This window comes from Brienomyrus brachyistius, chromosome 4 (assembly GCF_023856365.1).
Source record: "Brienomyrus brachyistius isolate T26 chromosome 4, BBRACH_0.4, whole genome shotgun sequence".
Lineage (NCBI taxonomy): Eukaryota > Metazoa > Chordata > Actinopteri > Osteoglossiformes > Mormyridae > Brienomyrus > Brienomyrus brachyistius.
In genome coordinates, this window is record NC_064536.1 from 2,323,082 (window position 1) to 2,338,161 (window position 15,080).

General features: G+C 46.8%; 1 protein-coding gene across 1 annotated transcript in view; it reads right to left on the minus strand.

Moving 5' to 3' along the window:
- myo10 (myosin X) overlaps nucleotides 1–9,837 on the minus strand; it is a 93,362-nt gene extending 83,525 nt beyond the window's left edge. The window contains exon 1 of the mRNA XM_049011494.1: nucleotides 9,302–9,837. Within this exon, the coding sequence (XP_048867451.1) occupies nucleotides 9,302–9,322 (21 nt within the window). The 5' untranslated portion in view covers nucleotides 9,323–9,837. The remainder of the gene's footprint in view (nucleotides 1–9,301) is intronic.
- Between the last annotated feature and the right edge of the window lie 5,243 nt (nucleotides 9,838–15,080).

The following is a 15,080-nucleotide window of genomic DNA, read 5'->3' on the forward strand; positions in this document are numbered from 1 at the left end:
TTTATTTCGGAACAGTGTGTCATAGTAACACGCTATGATTAACTCTTTAAGGTCACGCCCATCAGTTAGGGGACGCCACGGGCCCCCTTTTAGGGCATCTGCGGCTGGTTAACGACGGAGCCCAGCGGGGGCAGACTGGAGGTGGCGTGGGCGCTCTCAGACCACGGAGCACTGAATCACGAGACGATCTTTGAAAAGACGACCACAGCGGAATTCTGGGTCAGATTCTGATTGGCAGCTGTCCAAAACAGACCCCTACCAACCACAAAAACATACACGTGGCAGGGGGGGCGGAGTCTACTGGATATAAACAAGTTCCACTTTTCCAGGCATAAGCTACCAGCCTTTTCTAGAGAAGACAATCTTCTCAATCTTACATTGACGCTGTATCACTTTATTACTGCCCTCGTTAAGGGGAGAGTCAGCCTTCACGCGAGCGGCGATAACCACCTGTCAGCTGGCGGGGGGAGGAATAGCTTTCAGTCCCTCGGGGCCAACAGAAAAGCTCAATGACAGGAGATACACCCCCCAGGCCAGCTGTGAACAAACCCACGCTGTTTATTTTTTAATCAACGTGTCGTATCACTCTAAGCTGTGCCCATGGGCCGCTGGTAACGCGTGGTGAGAGAACACGGGAGATGCCCGGGTGCCCGTCTGACCGGTACCATTCGCCCGTAAGCCCGGCTGCTGTCCACTAGGACATTCCTGGAGTCCTCGATGTTATGACCCTCAACAGCTGCAGGGTGTATGCTGAGCAGCTTATACTGGTATGGGTGGGAATCTGATGTGGGAACTGCGCTTGAGCCAAACTGTAGCAACAGGACGAGGGAATGACGAACTCTTCCTCTGAAATCCGACTGGAAGGCAAAAAAAACTCAGGCCTTTATCAGCACAAGCTCTGCACCCCCCATATTTAACATCCCCCCCCCACCTCTTGATGCACATCTGCAAAATGAGTTTTAGGGGGAAAAAGCAGATGTGAAATTATTTAAAAACTGTAATCAGCATTTTCACTGTTTAACAAAAATGTGGACAATTTATGGCCATCCTAGGAAGGTGGGTCTGGACCGCACTGGCTGCAGGGACACAGCTAGCCAGGCTGGCTCTCGCTGGTATAGGTGTCGAGGTGTAATTTCCACCTTGGTGAGAGATTTTGTTTCATAGCCGGCAGAAAGCCAGGCGAGTTGCACCTGCCCGCTACTGACGTCATCTTGCCCCTAAACCCCGCCCCCTCTCTGTGTGCTGACCTTTAATTAACACTGCGGACATGCCCAGGGGTATTTCCCCCGCCCTCGTCTGTGAACTGTCACCTGACCCCATCTAGGGCGAGCCCAGCCCTCCGGCTGGCCTGCTCCACCACTCTGAACCTCTAGCAGGAGCAGGAAAGCCTGATATTTATACAGGATCAGCCACCCCTGGGAGAACCAATCAAAAGCTGATCATCAGAACACATGTTCACTCAAAGTCATCTCAACCAATCAGAGGGCAGCAGACGTGACAGCCAAAGGGTCATTTAACAATCTTTACCTCTTTCCTCTTTTCCTGACCCAGGCTGAAAAATATAAGGTGATTTAGACCATTTAGTTTGAGTTGTTAGACAGGAGAACAGCTTGAACAGCCCACCTTTGTTAAAAAGATGTAACCTAGGTAATTTTGTTATTTTTTTACCTCACGTTTGGGCTCCGCCTCAGCAGTCTGAGGAGACACAGGCACTAAGCAGACAGACATTACAGATGTTTGTTTCAAACGAGGACAAAAAGGTGAAGCCGCTTCACCAACGATGACCTTCATGGCCCTGCACAGCTAAACTCATTACAACACAGAACACGCAATTCAGCCGGCTTTGTATTCGCATCCACCTATCCTGGCTCCATTTTCTTCAGAAAGAAGCTGTAAAATAAATCTTAAATAAACGTGAAACTTCTCCAAGCAGCGAATGCTCGGGTGCAGTTTGTATATGAATTCAGCCTGTAAACACTGCAGGAAAATTGCTTCCAGGACGGGATAATCGTACGGCATTTATGGGCGGTCGACGAATGAGGGGTCAGGGGGCTAACAGAAAATCGGAGTGCACTATTTGGTGAACAGATCACCTTGGGTAAACACCAGGGACTGAAGCACGAAGCACAACAGCCCAAATATAGGACAAACAAAAAGTGCCTGTTTTCCATAGCCGGTCATGTCGGGGTGGGCTGATTTTTCGTAAACCTGAAACGGTGTCACAGATAACGCCGCGGGCCGGCAGCTTGTCGACCCGAGACCATCCATCTATCCATGCATCCATCTTGTGACCTCTTATCCTGGTCGGGGGAGGGGGGGAGCGAACCCAACCAGCAAAGAACACAAAACTGGAATGCACCCTGGGCGGGAAACCCGTCTACTGCAGGGCTCAAACATGCAGTGTCGTTCATCTAATAGTCTCTGATATCGCGCACAGCGGGCTACACTCTGGAGTAATGCATGTGGAGAGAGGAAGGAAGGAGTAGATGTACCCAAGCCTGAGCTGGGTAAGAGCTTCATAACGAGTACAATAAGGTGTGCAGCGCGCTGGTCTAGAGAAGGTAGCGAACTGGCTGTGGACTCTAAGCTCACGTCCACTTAGATTAGATCTTCTTTCAGCCAGCAAGGACACTGGGTGTCTCTTGGGTAACGGCGACATCGTGAGACGACGATTCACGTGCCTCGACGTGCAGCGGCCTAAGAGAGAACCGGTTTGCCCGTGTAATTATGCCAGGCTGTGGCGGTGAGGGGGGTATGACTGCTGAAGACAACTCAAACTGACCACAAGCCCCGCCTTCACTGATGCCATTCTGTAGATAACCCCGCCCACCACCATATGACTGAAGCCACACCCGTTAATTTGCATACTGTGCATCCAGCATGAGACAAACTAAGAAGTTTCAAGAGGATCCTGCTCTGGGAAACATCGGTGGCAGAGTCTTCATTTTCAGGTCTGTATTTTACCTGGGTGGGGGGAGGATGGTGCTGTCTGCTAACACCGCCCTGCCCACACCCCGCCCTGCCTTACACCGGATCGACGCAGCCACCTGACCTACTTTTCAGAAACGGCTCCATTACCCCTCCGATGGCACATTGGCAGACATGTGCTGTCCAGCTGGGTGGGGGGACAGCCAAGGCTAAAGGGGGTCGGGGAGGCAGAGGTTTCCATGGGCAAGAGCTTACAAAGCCACACCAAATGTAAACAAGCACTTCCTACCTTCCCGGACTCACTCCCCGACTAACCAGTGCTCCCCCCCACCGTAAACAATACACCAGGGGAGTGTTTGAGCGTGTGCTCTGAGGGGTAGGAGAAGCTGGGCGCTGTCCCCGTAGCAACACACCTCCATGGAGCGTGTTTGACGAGGCCTGTTTACAAGTATGAGCTTGTGAAAGCTACAACACAGACATAAAAACGTTAAGAAAAGTCCTCTTAGGCTCCTGGGGTGTAAAGGGCATTAATTACAGCCTGACATCGTGTTTAACGAGATGGGGACATCGAATCTCTCCCTTCCCTTCTGTCAGAACTTCATTTTAATTGCCAAAAAAGTTCCTCTTCCAGGGCCAGTTTCTGGTTAGAGCCAAAACGACACCATCTAAAATTCTAAGTCAAAAAGAAAATGGATTAGATTTCATTCATACTGATTTGTTAGACTCTTGTTAAACCCGCAAATTCCAAAAAACATTTTGGAAAACAGTCTTGATTTTAGTCTAAATGGTGACGTAGCATGTTGGTTAGAGTGGACAGGGGCCTCGCGATATTCATTTCACAACAATTATCAAGTGCCAGACATCGTTGGGTAAACGCCGCTTGAAAGACGTCATTGCACCATAAAAGTCCACATGTGCATGGGACCCGGCGATCGCGGCCCGGCCTTCCAGCACACCCTCTCCGGAACATTCTCTAGGCATCATTTCAGACAATGATGGGAAAGAATCGACTCTTTGGAGGTGACCCAGCTGAGTTTCAGCCACTGGGCTACACTCCCGCCACCGCCTATCTGTAAATCGGTCAGATTCAGCCATTGCATCATGCTGCATTGACCTAAATCTTAAAAAACCGCCGTCTAATTTGTCAATAATATGACGTAGGAGTTTGCATCATTCTCATGGGTTTCACCCTGCAGTCCAAAGACATGCAGTTCAGCTTGTGTCCCTGAATTACCCTTAGTGGCTGACAATGTACCCAACCACAAGCAGGCATTGCATCCTGGGTGTCCCCGGCCGCCAACAGGCTCCCGGCGAACTGTAACTTTGCACCAGATCAGTAGCTATGGAAGATGGATGAGTGCAGAGATACATAATACTCTGAAGTATTTGCCTGTTTAGAAACTAACGCTCTAGATCCCTAGACCCAAGAAAAATTTGATTTATCATCTCGATTGTGGCTTATTATCAGATTTAAAAAAAAAAAAAATGCTGAGTCGAGCCACTGCGCTACATTAAACAGACGGGAGACTGAGAACATGGCTTTTTCAGAGCTGCCAAACTCATCGGCGACGTTACTGCAGTGCATTTCAAGACCAGCATTCCTACCCCAGTCCAGAGACACATCCAAGCAGCTCACATGGCAGGAACAGACATCCAGGCCAATGACGCATCGCAGTTTAACAAAGTTACACCAAACTAAACCAGGCAGCATCGATTTTTTCCCTAAAAGAGGGTTTATCCAAAATACAAGTTATTTTAATAAACAGAAGGTTAATGTGGCAAAATGATGAACCAAACTGTTTAGTGGTACGACAATACCCTGGAATTTAGGGTGTTTCTCTATCAGTACTTGTGTCCTCGCGATATCTGTCTTACATCATCTTCCATCCCCGAAGACCAGTTCCAATACTTAGAACAGAAGTACAGAGGACGGTAAGAATCCCCAGATGTCGTTCTTGCTCCGCCCCAAATATCCTCGCCGATAGAGACCAATCCCATGATTCACTGCACCCTACGTCCATTCTTGGGATGCAAGTTAGCAAGACCAGTCTTGCCAAAACCACAAATACGATCTTTGTGTTCTTGGTATTGAGAAACACCCCCAGCCTGCTGTTCATCTGGACAGCCCATGGTGTCCGAACCCAGCAAGATGCGACACAGAAACCATTACACAACTCCTCAGGAGCACCCAGCTACCTCACAAGTCTTCCTGGGCTCCATCCAAGAGGCGGGGTGGGGGTATTCTTAACGATCGCAGATCAGACAGACTCCTAATGGACACATATTAAATACCCCCTCTCACGATGGCCATTGAAATGACTGCAGAGCTTTTAGCGGAGGCCATCTCGACGTGACAGGATCATTACGGAGCAGGGCGGCCATTGGCACTGATGGACACTGGTAGGCACCCAGTTCAGCTGCCGTCGACCCCCTGGGGTTCGAGACAGCAGATGTGTGCATACAGACATGGCTTTTTTTGTGAAGGTGGTCTACTGTCGCCAAAGTGTTGACACCCACCTCCCTGCAAAATTTCACTTTCATCTGTAATCTGCCTGAAGCCACTGATACCGTTCAGCTGGAAACTCACCCCAGGTGACAAGAGAGGGCAGGAGCGCCAAGGCGATTCCTTATAAACAAAACATCTACTCGCCCATCGAAATGTTTACTTGGGGGTCCAAGGGAGTGAGGGGGGGGGATGGAGATGCCAAACATGACTTTGACATTGACTTTGTCCGTGACTTTGACAGCCACACAAGATCTCGGTTAAGCAGCCACACACTGACCTCACCGCTACTCAAACACCCAGCCTTGTCTCCATATCAATCCACGGGCCATTCATAGGACAGAGACAGAGCTACGGCTAAAAATGCTACCGAGCACCTATGGCTGATCCCTACCGAACAGGAAGGGGGCCATTTTTAGCTACAGGATGAAGGAAAAGCATCTGGAGAAAGTTTTTAAAGCACTGATTTTGCGTGTCTGGATCACTCTCAAAGGCGAGGGAAAGTTCCTGGGCGTCTTGCCTCATGTGCTCATAAAAGATACAGCTGGGGGGAGAGAAGCCTGGAGACCCCCCCCGGTAATCAGCGCTGCAGAGCAGACCCACGCAGCTCCACACGCTTTGCTACATGCCCGTGCTTCTGCTTAGGACACAGATCACCATACAAACCATAAGCTGGCTTTAGCGTTGCTCAAACTGGGTGAGCAGATAATCCATGTCATGCCGTCCACCTTGAGCCACTTCAGGTTTTACAAACTACCTTAAAGCCGAAAGGCTCCTGTGATTGGCTAAATTGTTCAGCTCTTCCTCTGCTTTGACTGGTTTGTTTCCTTGACTGAAAGACTCACCCAGCTGTTTCTCATTAACATTAGTGACACGTGCATGATTATAGGAGACTGACCAATCAGCATGCAAGAAGTCGGTGCTTAAGTGACATCCGGGTCTTTTTAATGGAAGTGGTAGGTTACAAATGCTGTCCTAGATTAAGGTGTCCGGGAAGACATGGATTATCTGGTCACCTTAGCTGCAACTGCTGAAATATTGATTTAATCTAATACCCTGATGGCCAAGCACCAAAAACCACGAGACATACAAGCCTGTTTATGTAAACCTACTGACTATGCAACCAAATGACCATTACAATGCATAAAATACAAATCAAATTCTCCCGGAAAAAGCACTGTTATGCAAAGCTCCTGTAAAAGGTGTTATGTGTCATAGCCTACGGTGTCAAAGGGAGGATAACAGCAGGTCAGGACCAGGATGGAGTGTCTGCTCTGGGAATTTATGTTGAACCCTAGAAAAGGCAACTTTTTAATGGAACTTCATCGGCTTACTACACTTGAAAAAGATACATTTTCGCAAATGCAACAGGATAGCACCTCAACTAGCTGCACACTGTAAACAAATACAGTTAAGCAGCATTAACAAAACGAAAAGTAAACTGATCCATCTGAAGACAACGTCTCCAGTGTACACAGACACTTGTAGCAGTATCCAGCTTCGGAAGCATCTTTCGCTTCCTTAGGGGAAAATCTCTGGCTCTCGGAGGTGGTCTTATTTTCTTGACAAAGGAGGTCACCCTAAAGAAGTGAAACTGTGTGGCGTATTCGATCTGCAGGAAACACGCATGCTTATCGAGAGAGCGCTCAACTAAGGTTCACGACCTAATCAGTGATGTAATGCTGCAGGATCGTTAATCCACTGCAAATAGCTGTGACCGATTTCACGCAAATCCATATTGTGCAGTGGGGTACACATCGCCATTCTCTCACAGAATCCGGCTTGCGATGTGTCCACATCCCCCCTGTCTTTGCCAATGAACCAGCAACGATCAGTAAAAAAAACTTGTTTCTGCAGGTTCCCAGTGCAGAGGAATTCTGGGAAGGGGCAGAAAGAAAGTGTTCAAAGTCCAGACGCAGGCACACCGCAATAAAAACCCAGGCTCCACAATGACTTCCATGGCACCTGGGCTTGCTGCGCCTTGCCGGCGTTCCGGTTCGGGCAGAACGCAGCCCTCGGCCATGGCCAGCCCCCACGTGCTGCTGTGGAATTTCACAAACCTAGCAAAGAACCTTCATCAGTGAGACAGCAGCACCCAGAGGGGGCAACACCAACAAGCCCCCTCAACACTTTCTTACAGTAATGAGACTTCCATATAACAAACTGCCTTCCCAAGCTCTGAATACCTTCTGAATTTTTACGAGCTGAGGCTAAACGCTGAGGAGATGCTGTATGGGCGGTATATGCCCACCAGCGTCGTGCACACTCAGTCCTTGCGGTTGCAGGACCGTTTATTGTAATTCGCTGCAGCAGGTACTTACTTCCTAATAGGAGGGAACCCAAAGTCCACCTTCAGGAGCCAATGGCAAACCTGCACGGTAATTTAAATGAACACAAGCCCTAACAAACAGGAACTTGTCCGACCCACAGTCAATAGCAGGTAGTCAATTAAATGACATATCAGTGATACGAGTCGGTACTACATAAATCTATGAACACCCAGATTAAATACTCGTTTCTGTCCTTATATAGAGCAGCAGAAAGAATCGCGATGTTTCAAAACAGCATTTCCCCCTCTTTATTTAAGTGCTTCTGGTAGAATTTAACCTAACAGCTGTTAACTCATTTGGTATTTGGTGTCAATGCAGCTCGATTTAATATGGACGTCTTTTTTTTATTCCGCTACCGTATAATATTCACCCTATCTGCCCTTGCAGCAGTTCGTTTCCTCATCAAGTGGCCTTTTCCTTAAAGACTGGCTCTTTGTTTGCAGGGAGCTCAGCAGACATCACGGAGCGGGGCTGATATTTGAGACTATTGTGCGGGCCCTGCACTTTTGGCTGCAAGACGCATCGGCTATTTATTCTAACAGCTTGCGTACCCGAGAGGCATTCTGCGTCTTACACGTCCCCCCCTGCAGTTGTTTTCAGCGATTTCACTAATTAAATCATGTTTTTTTGTTTCACTCCGCCGGAAAATAGTTAAAACTGGTATCACGACGCTACGATTCTGCAACGATGCCGTCCGGGAAAAGGTGCGATCCTGTGGTGACACACCGATGTCGCACTTCGACACCTTGCCCAACATCGCTGACGTCGGCGTCTCATGCACCCTTTACGTTAAAGTCATCGGGATGTTGTTCACTTGGCGTAATTGAAGTTTTCCCCTGTCGTGACATTCACAGAATCGCCTCTGCACGCTCTTTTCTGCATGTTTAAGTCTTAACTTCTTTAAGCCATTTCAAGATCTTGCTACAGTCACGGGCATAACGCAAAGACACATATATTTATTTTAACGTTTGGATGTTTTGAACTACAAAACAAGCATACACCGATTAATGTTTAACTGGGCATTGGCACTGCACATTGCATCCAGTTATGCTAGTCCTGGTGTACGATTTCAATTTTTTTTGTGCAAAAGTAGTATGGAGCATGTTTCTTTAGTTTCTATTAATAGCTTTACCTCTTGGCTGCGACATGAAAAGAGAGAGAGGGAGAGAAAAAAACTTAACCTAAAGGAAATACCAAAAACCACAGTTACTCTGGGCAGGCTTCCAAAAGAGCTTCACATGGAAACTCATGGTTAATCTTCCTACTAAGGAACAGGTCTTCCTCTCCGCTTTCCCAACTGTTGAACATTGAAACCTTCATCACAAATAAAGATCGGAGCCGATGAGGAGTTCCAGCTAGTGAAAATTAAAATTCAATGAAGATCAAAACGGAGAGAAATCTCTTCTTAACGCTGCTTCAACTAACCCAATTGGAAATGATACCGGTCAAATTGACGCCGCACCTGAACATCACAATGAATTCATTAAAATTAGAAACCACGTTTTAACTTAATTACGAAGCCGACTTTGCGTTAACTTACCACAGTAAAGAAATTATCCATCCTCCTTATTTATTTATTCCAGTAAGGTTACAGTATGCAAAAGATCCAGCAGAAACATGTGTTAATGTTGAGCGGCACTAAGACATCAGGGATAAATACGTATTTTAGTCCATTTAAGACATTCCCGTTTCCATTTCTTCTTAGAGGGGAACAAAAAATAACTCTAATCCAGAGATCTGCCTTTGTTTTTAGACCTCAGAAATACCGTGCGCCCTTTTATTAATTTAGACAGAAGATGCAGCCTTTCAGAAATTCAAAATAAAATCCCGAGGATCGACAAAAGTTTGCAGAAGTATAAAGAGCGACGGGCTGCCCTTTCCTCTCATGTTAAAAGGCTCAGGCATAAATGTAAGACTATAACTAAAGTTGTCCAACTGTGTACACTTAAATTTCGACTCCAAATGTATCGCCGGAGCTCCTCCCCGAAGCGCTTTGAATGTTAAAGTAAAGCATGGGATCGCCTCACTGCTCCGCCTGCTGTTCCAGGCAAAAGCGCAGCAAAACCTGCGCGATGCCCCCCTTCCGCAGACGAATAAAAAGGGGAAATTACCTGGCACGTACTCAAGATCAATTGACAGACCGCAACTGCTTTATTTTTAACATCGTTTTTCAGCATTTGAAGTCCCAGCGCAGGGTGTTGGTGCCCTGCGGGGGATATATAATGTATGGAACAAACTAGTCAATGGAGAAAACATCTTACACATCACTTTCTGACTTGCAAAACCGAAAGACTGACTAACCGTAACTGGTTTAGAAGAAAAGACCGGAGATTGAATATGATGCAATTGGCTTTAACTACCAAGTGCCAGTTTGTGAACTTTGGACTATATGTGGTGAAAAAAGGGTTGGGGTTTTTTTAGACATCGTGACAAAAGGCCCGTTTGTGTTTAATTATATGAGTAACAATTATTGAAATATTTGTACCGTTTTCTGTTAGAAGTACATTTCCCGACTTTCTTAATGATTCAGTTAGGAGTTTTTCGATTAGTAATGGATGAATTGGAAGAAGATTTTAAAAAAGTTTTTTTTTTCAGCTCTACGCAGCCTGAAAATCTGTTTGAACCGTCGGACAACCGTTTGCTGCTCTGGATTCGCTGAAAGTACAAGATAAAAGTTACTTGCACACTAATAACATGCAAAATATGTTTGGTATTCATACTTTGGTCTTAGATGTAAGCATCCTGTTGATATCATAGTTGCAGGGGTCGCCCAGGCTGTGTTAGCGCTGTTTGCCACCCCCCCGCAGGGAACTGAAGAGGAGAAGAGACTAGACACTAATTAAAGGTGTTCCGCCAGAGCGGGTTTTATGGTTTTGATCGTAGACTTTTTATCCAGGTTCGTTATTTACCTGTCCCGTTGTCTCCAACCCCAGGAATCACGATCTGGGTGTTCTACATTTATTTAGATGTTAGCTGTTCTTTAAAATAATTACTTTTACATGACTGTCAGGACAATGGTGTCCTTGGGCCGCCAGAATGGATGAATGTAAACATACCAGGGCCAACAATGTTCTCTGCTGAGTCTGTATCACAGAATTAGCATTAATAGCCCATAAGCTAAATCACAGGTACAGCGGGCATGCATGCAGGACATTGGGAGGAATCTGCTTTCATTAACTGACTTCTTGAAAATCTGCTGGAAATACAAAATCGATGCTGTTCAAGACCAAACTCTAAGGCTCGAAGTCTGTGTCCTTGGAGAGCAGTTTATGGCGGAACAGCGAGAGTGAGGATGACTAATGATTGTGGTGAGAAAACATGCATATTGTTTCCAAACATTAATACCCATGGTATACTGCAGCAGGGTGAGTAGTGCTGCATCCATCCGTTTTCCATATCGCTTGTGCGGTGTGCAGTTACAGTGAGCCAGTGACCTGCCTCGGCAAGCAATGGGCACGAAGTGGAGTCACTGGTCGGTATCTCAGGGCATCAGGGTAACTTATATCGCAGACCACACTTAATTGTTACTGTTCCTTTTCTGTAATGATCCTTTACTTTAACTTCTTGGTGAGACTCGTTTACATCCAGGCTCCTTGCACGACTTTCACAGATGTGCGATTCCCTTTGGTGCGAGGCACGTTACCTGGTGAATGTTACCCTGCTGACCTTAAACCTACATGCTGATACACCCCTCGCCCCCCCCACAAGACCAAACATTTCAACAACAATGGCCTTGAAGCTGCTCAGCGGGGAATGCATAGTTTAGCGTGGGATAAAGAGAGAAACTGTTATTCCCATGCATCCTGTATCATGAAGACTGCGTCGAGTGCCGCTTCTTGGGTTATGAAGGGAAATTGACTTTAATAAAATTACAGGGTGTTAAAACCCACAGGATTTTTGGTGACTGCTTTTCATTACCTTAATTTAAATAAATTAATGATTTGCATCAAATATGTCTATAAACAGCATTAGAAAAGACTTCAGGGACTTAACGTATTAGACTGGGCAACCACACAAGCCACAATGCTTAAAAAGTATATTATATGCCTTAAGATGGACGTCTTTTGTTGTAGTCCACTGCTTTTTACCGAATGTCACGTATCACGGGTGACTTTTTCAGTAGCAGTAGGAATAAACTGATGATAGCTTCAGACATTTTCGTGACAAATGACATTTCCTGGAACGCTGGGTCAGTATTACTGATAAAGATTAATGCCTGAAAAACAGAGCAGCTTTTCATACTGTGAGATTATATTCAAGGTATAATGGAATTAAACAAAAAAAAAAAACTTGTGGATAATTCAGTCATTTTGCTCCGGCGCCCCCTACAGGTCGCTAAACACAGAGTCAGTCCACAAAGCCCAGCTTACTGCTATTAAATGATTATAAGACAAAGCACCTTTGACATTTACATGCTGTTGTTAAACTGATGAGGTGAGGGCTGGATCCAACCAGTCTCTGCTCTGGTCTGCATCCATAAAACACACAGACAAATGTTCATCAGGTAGTTCCATTTCTTACTTTCATTTAAAAAAAAAGTTTTGCTGGCTCCAAAGTGGCCTGGCTGTCTGAGGCTATTAACACCGACGGCTATAGGGTTGCCGTGAGGGGTGCTGGCTTTGGCCTGTGTGTGTGTAGCCTGCAAGAGAGAACTATGAACAGCTCAGCTCACTCCCTCCTTCTCACCCCCTATTCTCCAGAGACTTTGGTATGATCCCGTTTCCATCGGCTGGAACGCCATTCAAGTTTGCGTATACCTCAACGGGCCATACCACTCCCGCAACCCCCCAACAGTGAGAGGAAAGCAAAAATTTCCCTCATGTCTATGGGCTTCAGCCTAAGGTGGGGGGGGGGGGGGATATGGGCTGGCCTTTCCGCTCCGCAAACGTGCACGTTTCCCTTCACCGCTTCTTGCGACGCCCTCTGGAAACATTTCCTTCGCTCACTGCTTCAAACAGAAGAACTAAAGAAAAGGATTCGGTCTCCCTAAATTTAGAGCTGCAGAAAAATCACACATGTTTTGCCAAGAATGCATCCCTTTGTTTATTGGCCAAAACTCCACTGAAGATTCTGCATGATAAGATATCAATAGAGCTATTTATAGAACCATTTTATAAGATGAGTGTGGCAAGACGATTATTTGCGTTTGTGAATAATACGACTCTGTACATTTATAAGAACCTGCATCACCAAGGCATGATTGTCCTTTGATGTCCTTGAGAAGTTAACAACCCTGAGATTGTCCCTGTGCTCTTGATGGACATTGAGTTAAGGCTTTTTTTTTTGTCATTGTGAGTCATTCCAATTGACTAATTAATCGACTCGTTTGGTCTGCTTGCCTGGGCACCCGAGCTCCAGCTGAGGCAGGTATGGTAGTGAAGAGGTAGCAGTGCTGTGCTGGAATCACCCACAAGTCCAGGTAGCTGATGCCAGATGCCAAATCATGGAGGCTGACAGGCTGGGGGGGTTTGGGCTCTGAAGCTGCACGCTGAACCGAGCGGAGATACGGGAGGAAATAAACGTACGTGACGCACAAAGCAGAAATGGAGAAGGAGAGTAGCAGGGATGCAATAACGTGGCAGTGATACCAATCCTTAATTGTCCTTTTCTATGACCCCATGACTGTTGCCGGTAATGAGGCTCTCGTTAGCAGAAATGAAAGCAAATTCATTATTCTGATTAGACGAAGGTCTGACGGGGAATTTAACAAATGTCACTGGGAAAATTCAAGAGCTTAAAAGACAACCAGATAAATATGACCCCAGATGGTACATTACAAGCAAGGTATCGCAACTGTCTTTGCTGCTCGATGATGAAGGCTAAGTCGGAGGTGTTCAGCATCCAGCCTTTCTAGGGGGCGTCATTAAGGGGGATCCAGGCTGATACGCTGCTTATGACGGACGTATGAAAGAGGATTGGCCTGTTTCTGCAGTAGGAATCGCGATGAGTTGGCTTGTGGGGGTGGGGGGGGGGGGATCTGAAGGGAATGGATCCTTATCGTAATAAACCGAAATCAGACACAGCCAAGTCTGCAGCAGTTACGCAAGTTGCTGATAATAAGAATTTCCAGCCTTACACAAGGCGTCCGATACGTAGCTTCTGATGCATGTGGATGTGACCAATCCATTCTGATGGAAATCCATAGCATATTCCCAGAAGTTCTCATCGATCCCTAAAACATGTGGGAACATAATTAAATTTAAAGGAAGCATTCCAGTGTACCTGTATTTGTGCTTTTCCAACTACCAAACGAAGCACGACTTCAGTTTCGTTAAGGGGCTTCAGTCTCATGGGAGACCCAACTGTAGAGCTGAGCCCAAGACACTCAACCAGATGGGCACCTGGAAGACATTCAGCTGTATGCGGAGAATAGGCTGCGCTTGTTTTGACAGTGGTAAGCCTGGACGTTATGCTCAGCATAGAACTAGATCTGGTCACCCTTGAAGAATATAGTGTCAGAAGATGTTCTGATGACTTTGCAAAAGGACCCAGGAATGGATGCTTCGAGAAGGCCCAGGTTTTGCAGGGATGGGGCTTGCTATCAGAAATGTGTTACTCCTGGAATACACAATGTAAGTACCCAGAACACACGCTGGGTCACTGGGTTAGAGGCTCTTGATTCAGCCTGACGTGCGGGTACATTAAACGGGGGAGTAATTAAGTCGTAGCCATTTCCTGTTGAGAAAACGCGGAATGTCAGGCATGCGCACGCAGTGGCGCAATTCCTCACTCTGCTGGGAGTGCAGCTTCGGGGGAATGCAGCCAATGCATCGCAGGATGGAGAAATCGTTCCGGCAATCTGACTGCCCACAAAAATGGACCTCGAAAATGGCCTTCAAAAGTCATGTGACTAATTCGAAACATTCACCTCCCCCGCGCAATGCGACCCCCGCGAGGCTGCGGGTAGCCAGTGTGAGCATTCCTCCCCGCCAAACCACATCACTGACAGCACGACCAATGCAGGGGACCAATCAACCCATACAAGAGGACGTCATATAGACAGGCTACTGCATGCCTATGTTCGATTCTGCTGGAATTTACCATCCATCCATCCATCTTCTGTAACCACTTGTCCTATTCAGGATCGTGGGGGGGGGGGGGGGGGTCTGGCACCTATGGACACAAAGCAGGGAACAACCCTGGATGGGGAGCCAATTGACTCACACATGAAATTTGGTAACTCTAATTAGCCTCCGTATGTTCTGCGGGGGGAACCGGAGTACCCACAGGGAACCCCATGATGACACGTGGAGCACATGCAAACTCCACACACATAGAACCCTGACATGAACTCACACCTTCATGCGAGGCAGCAGTGC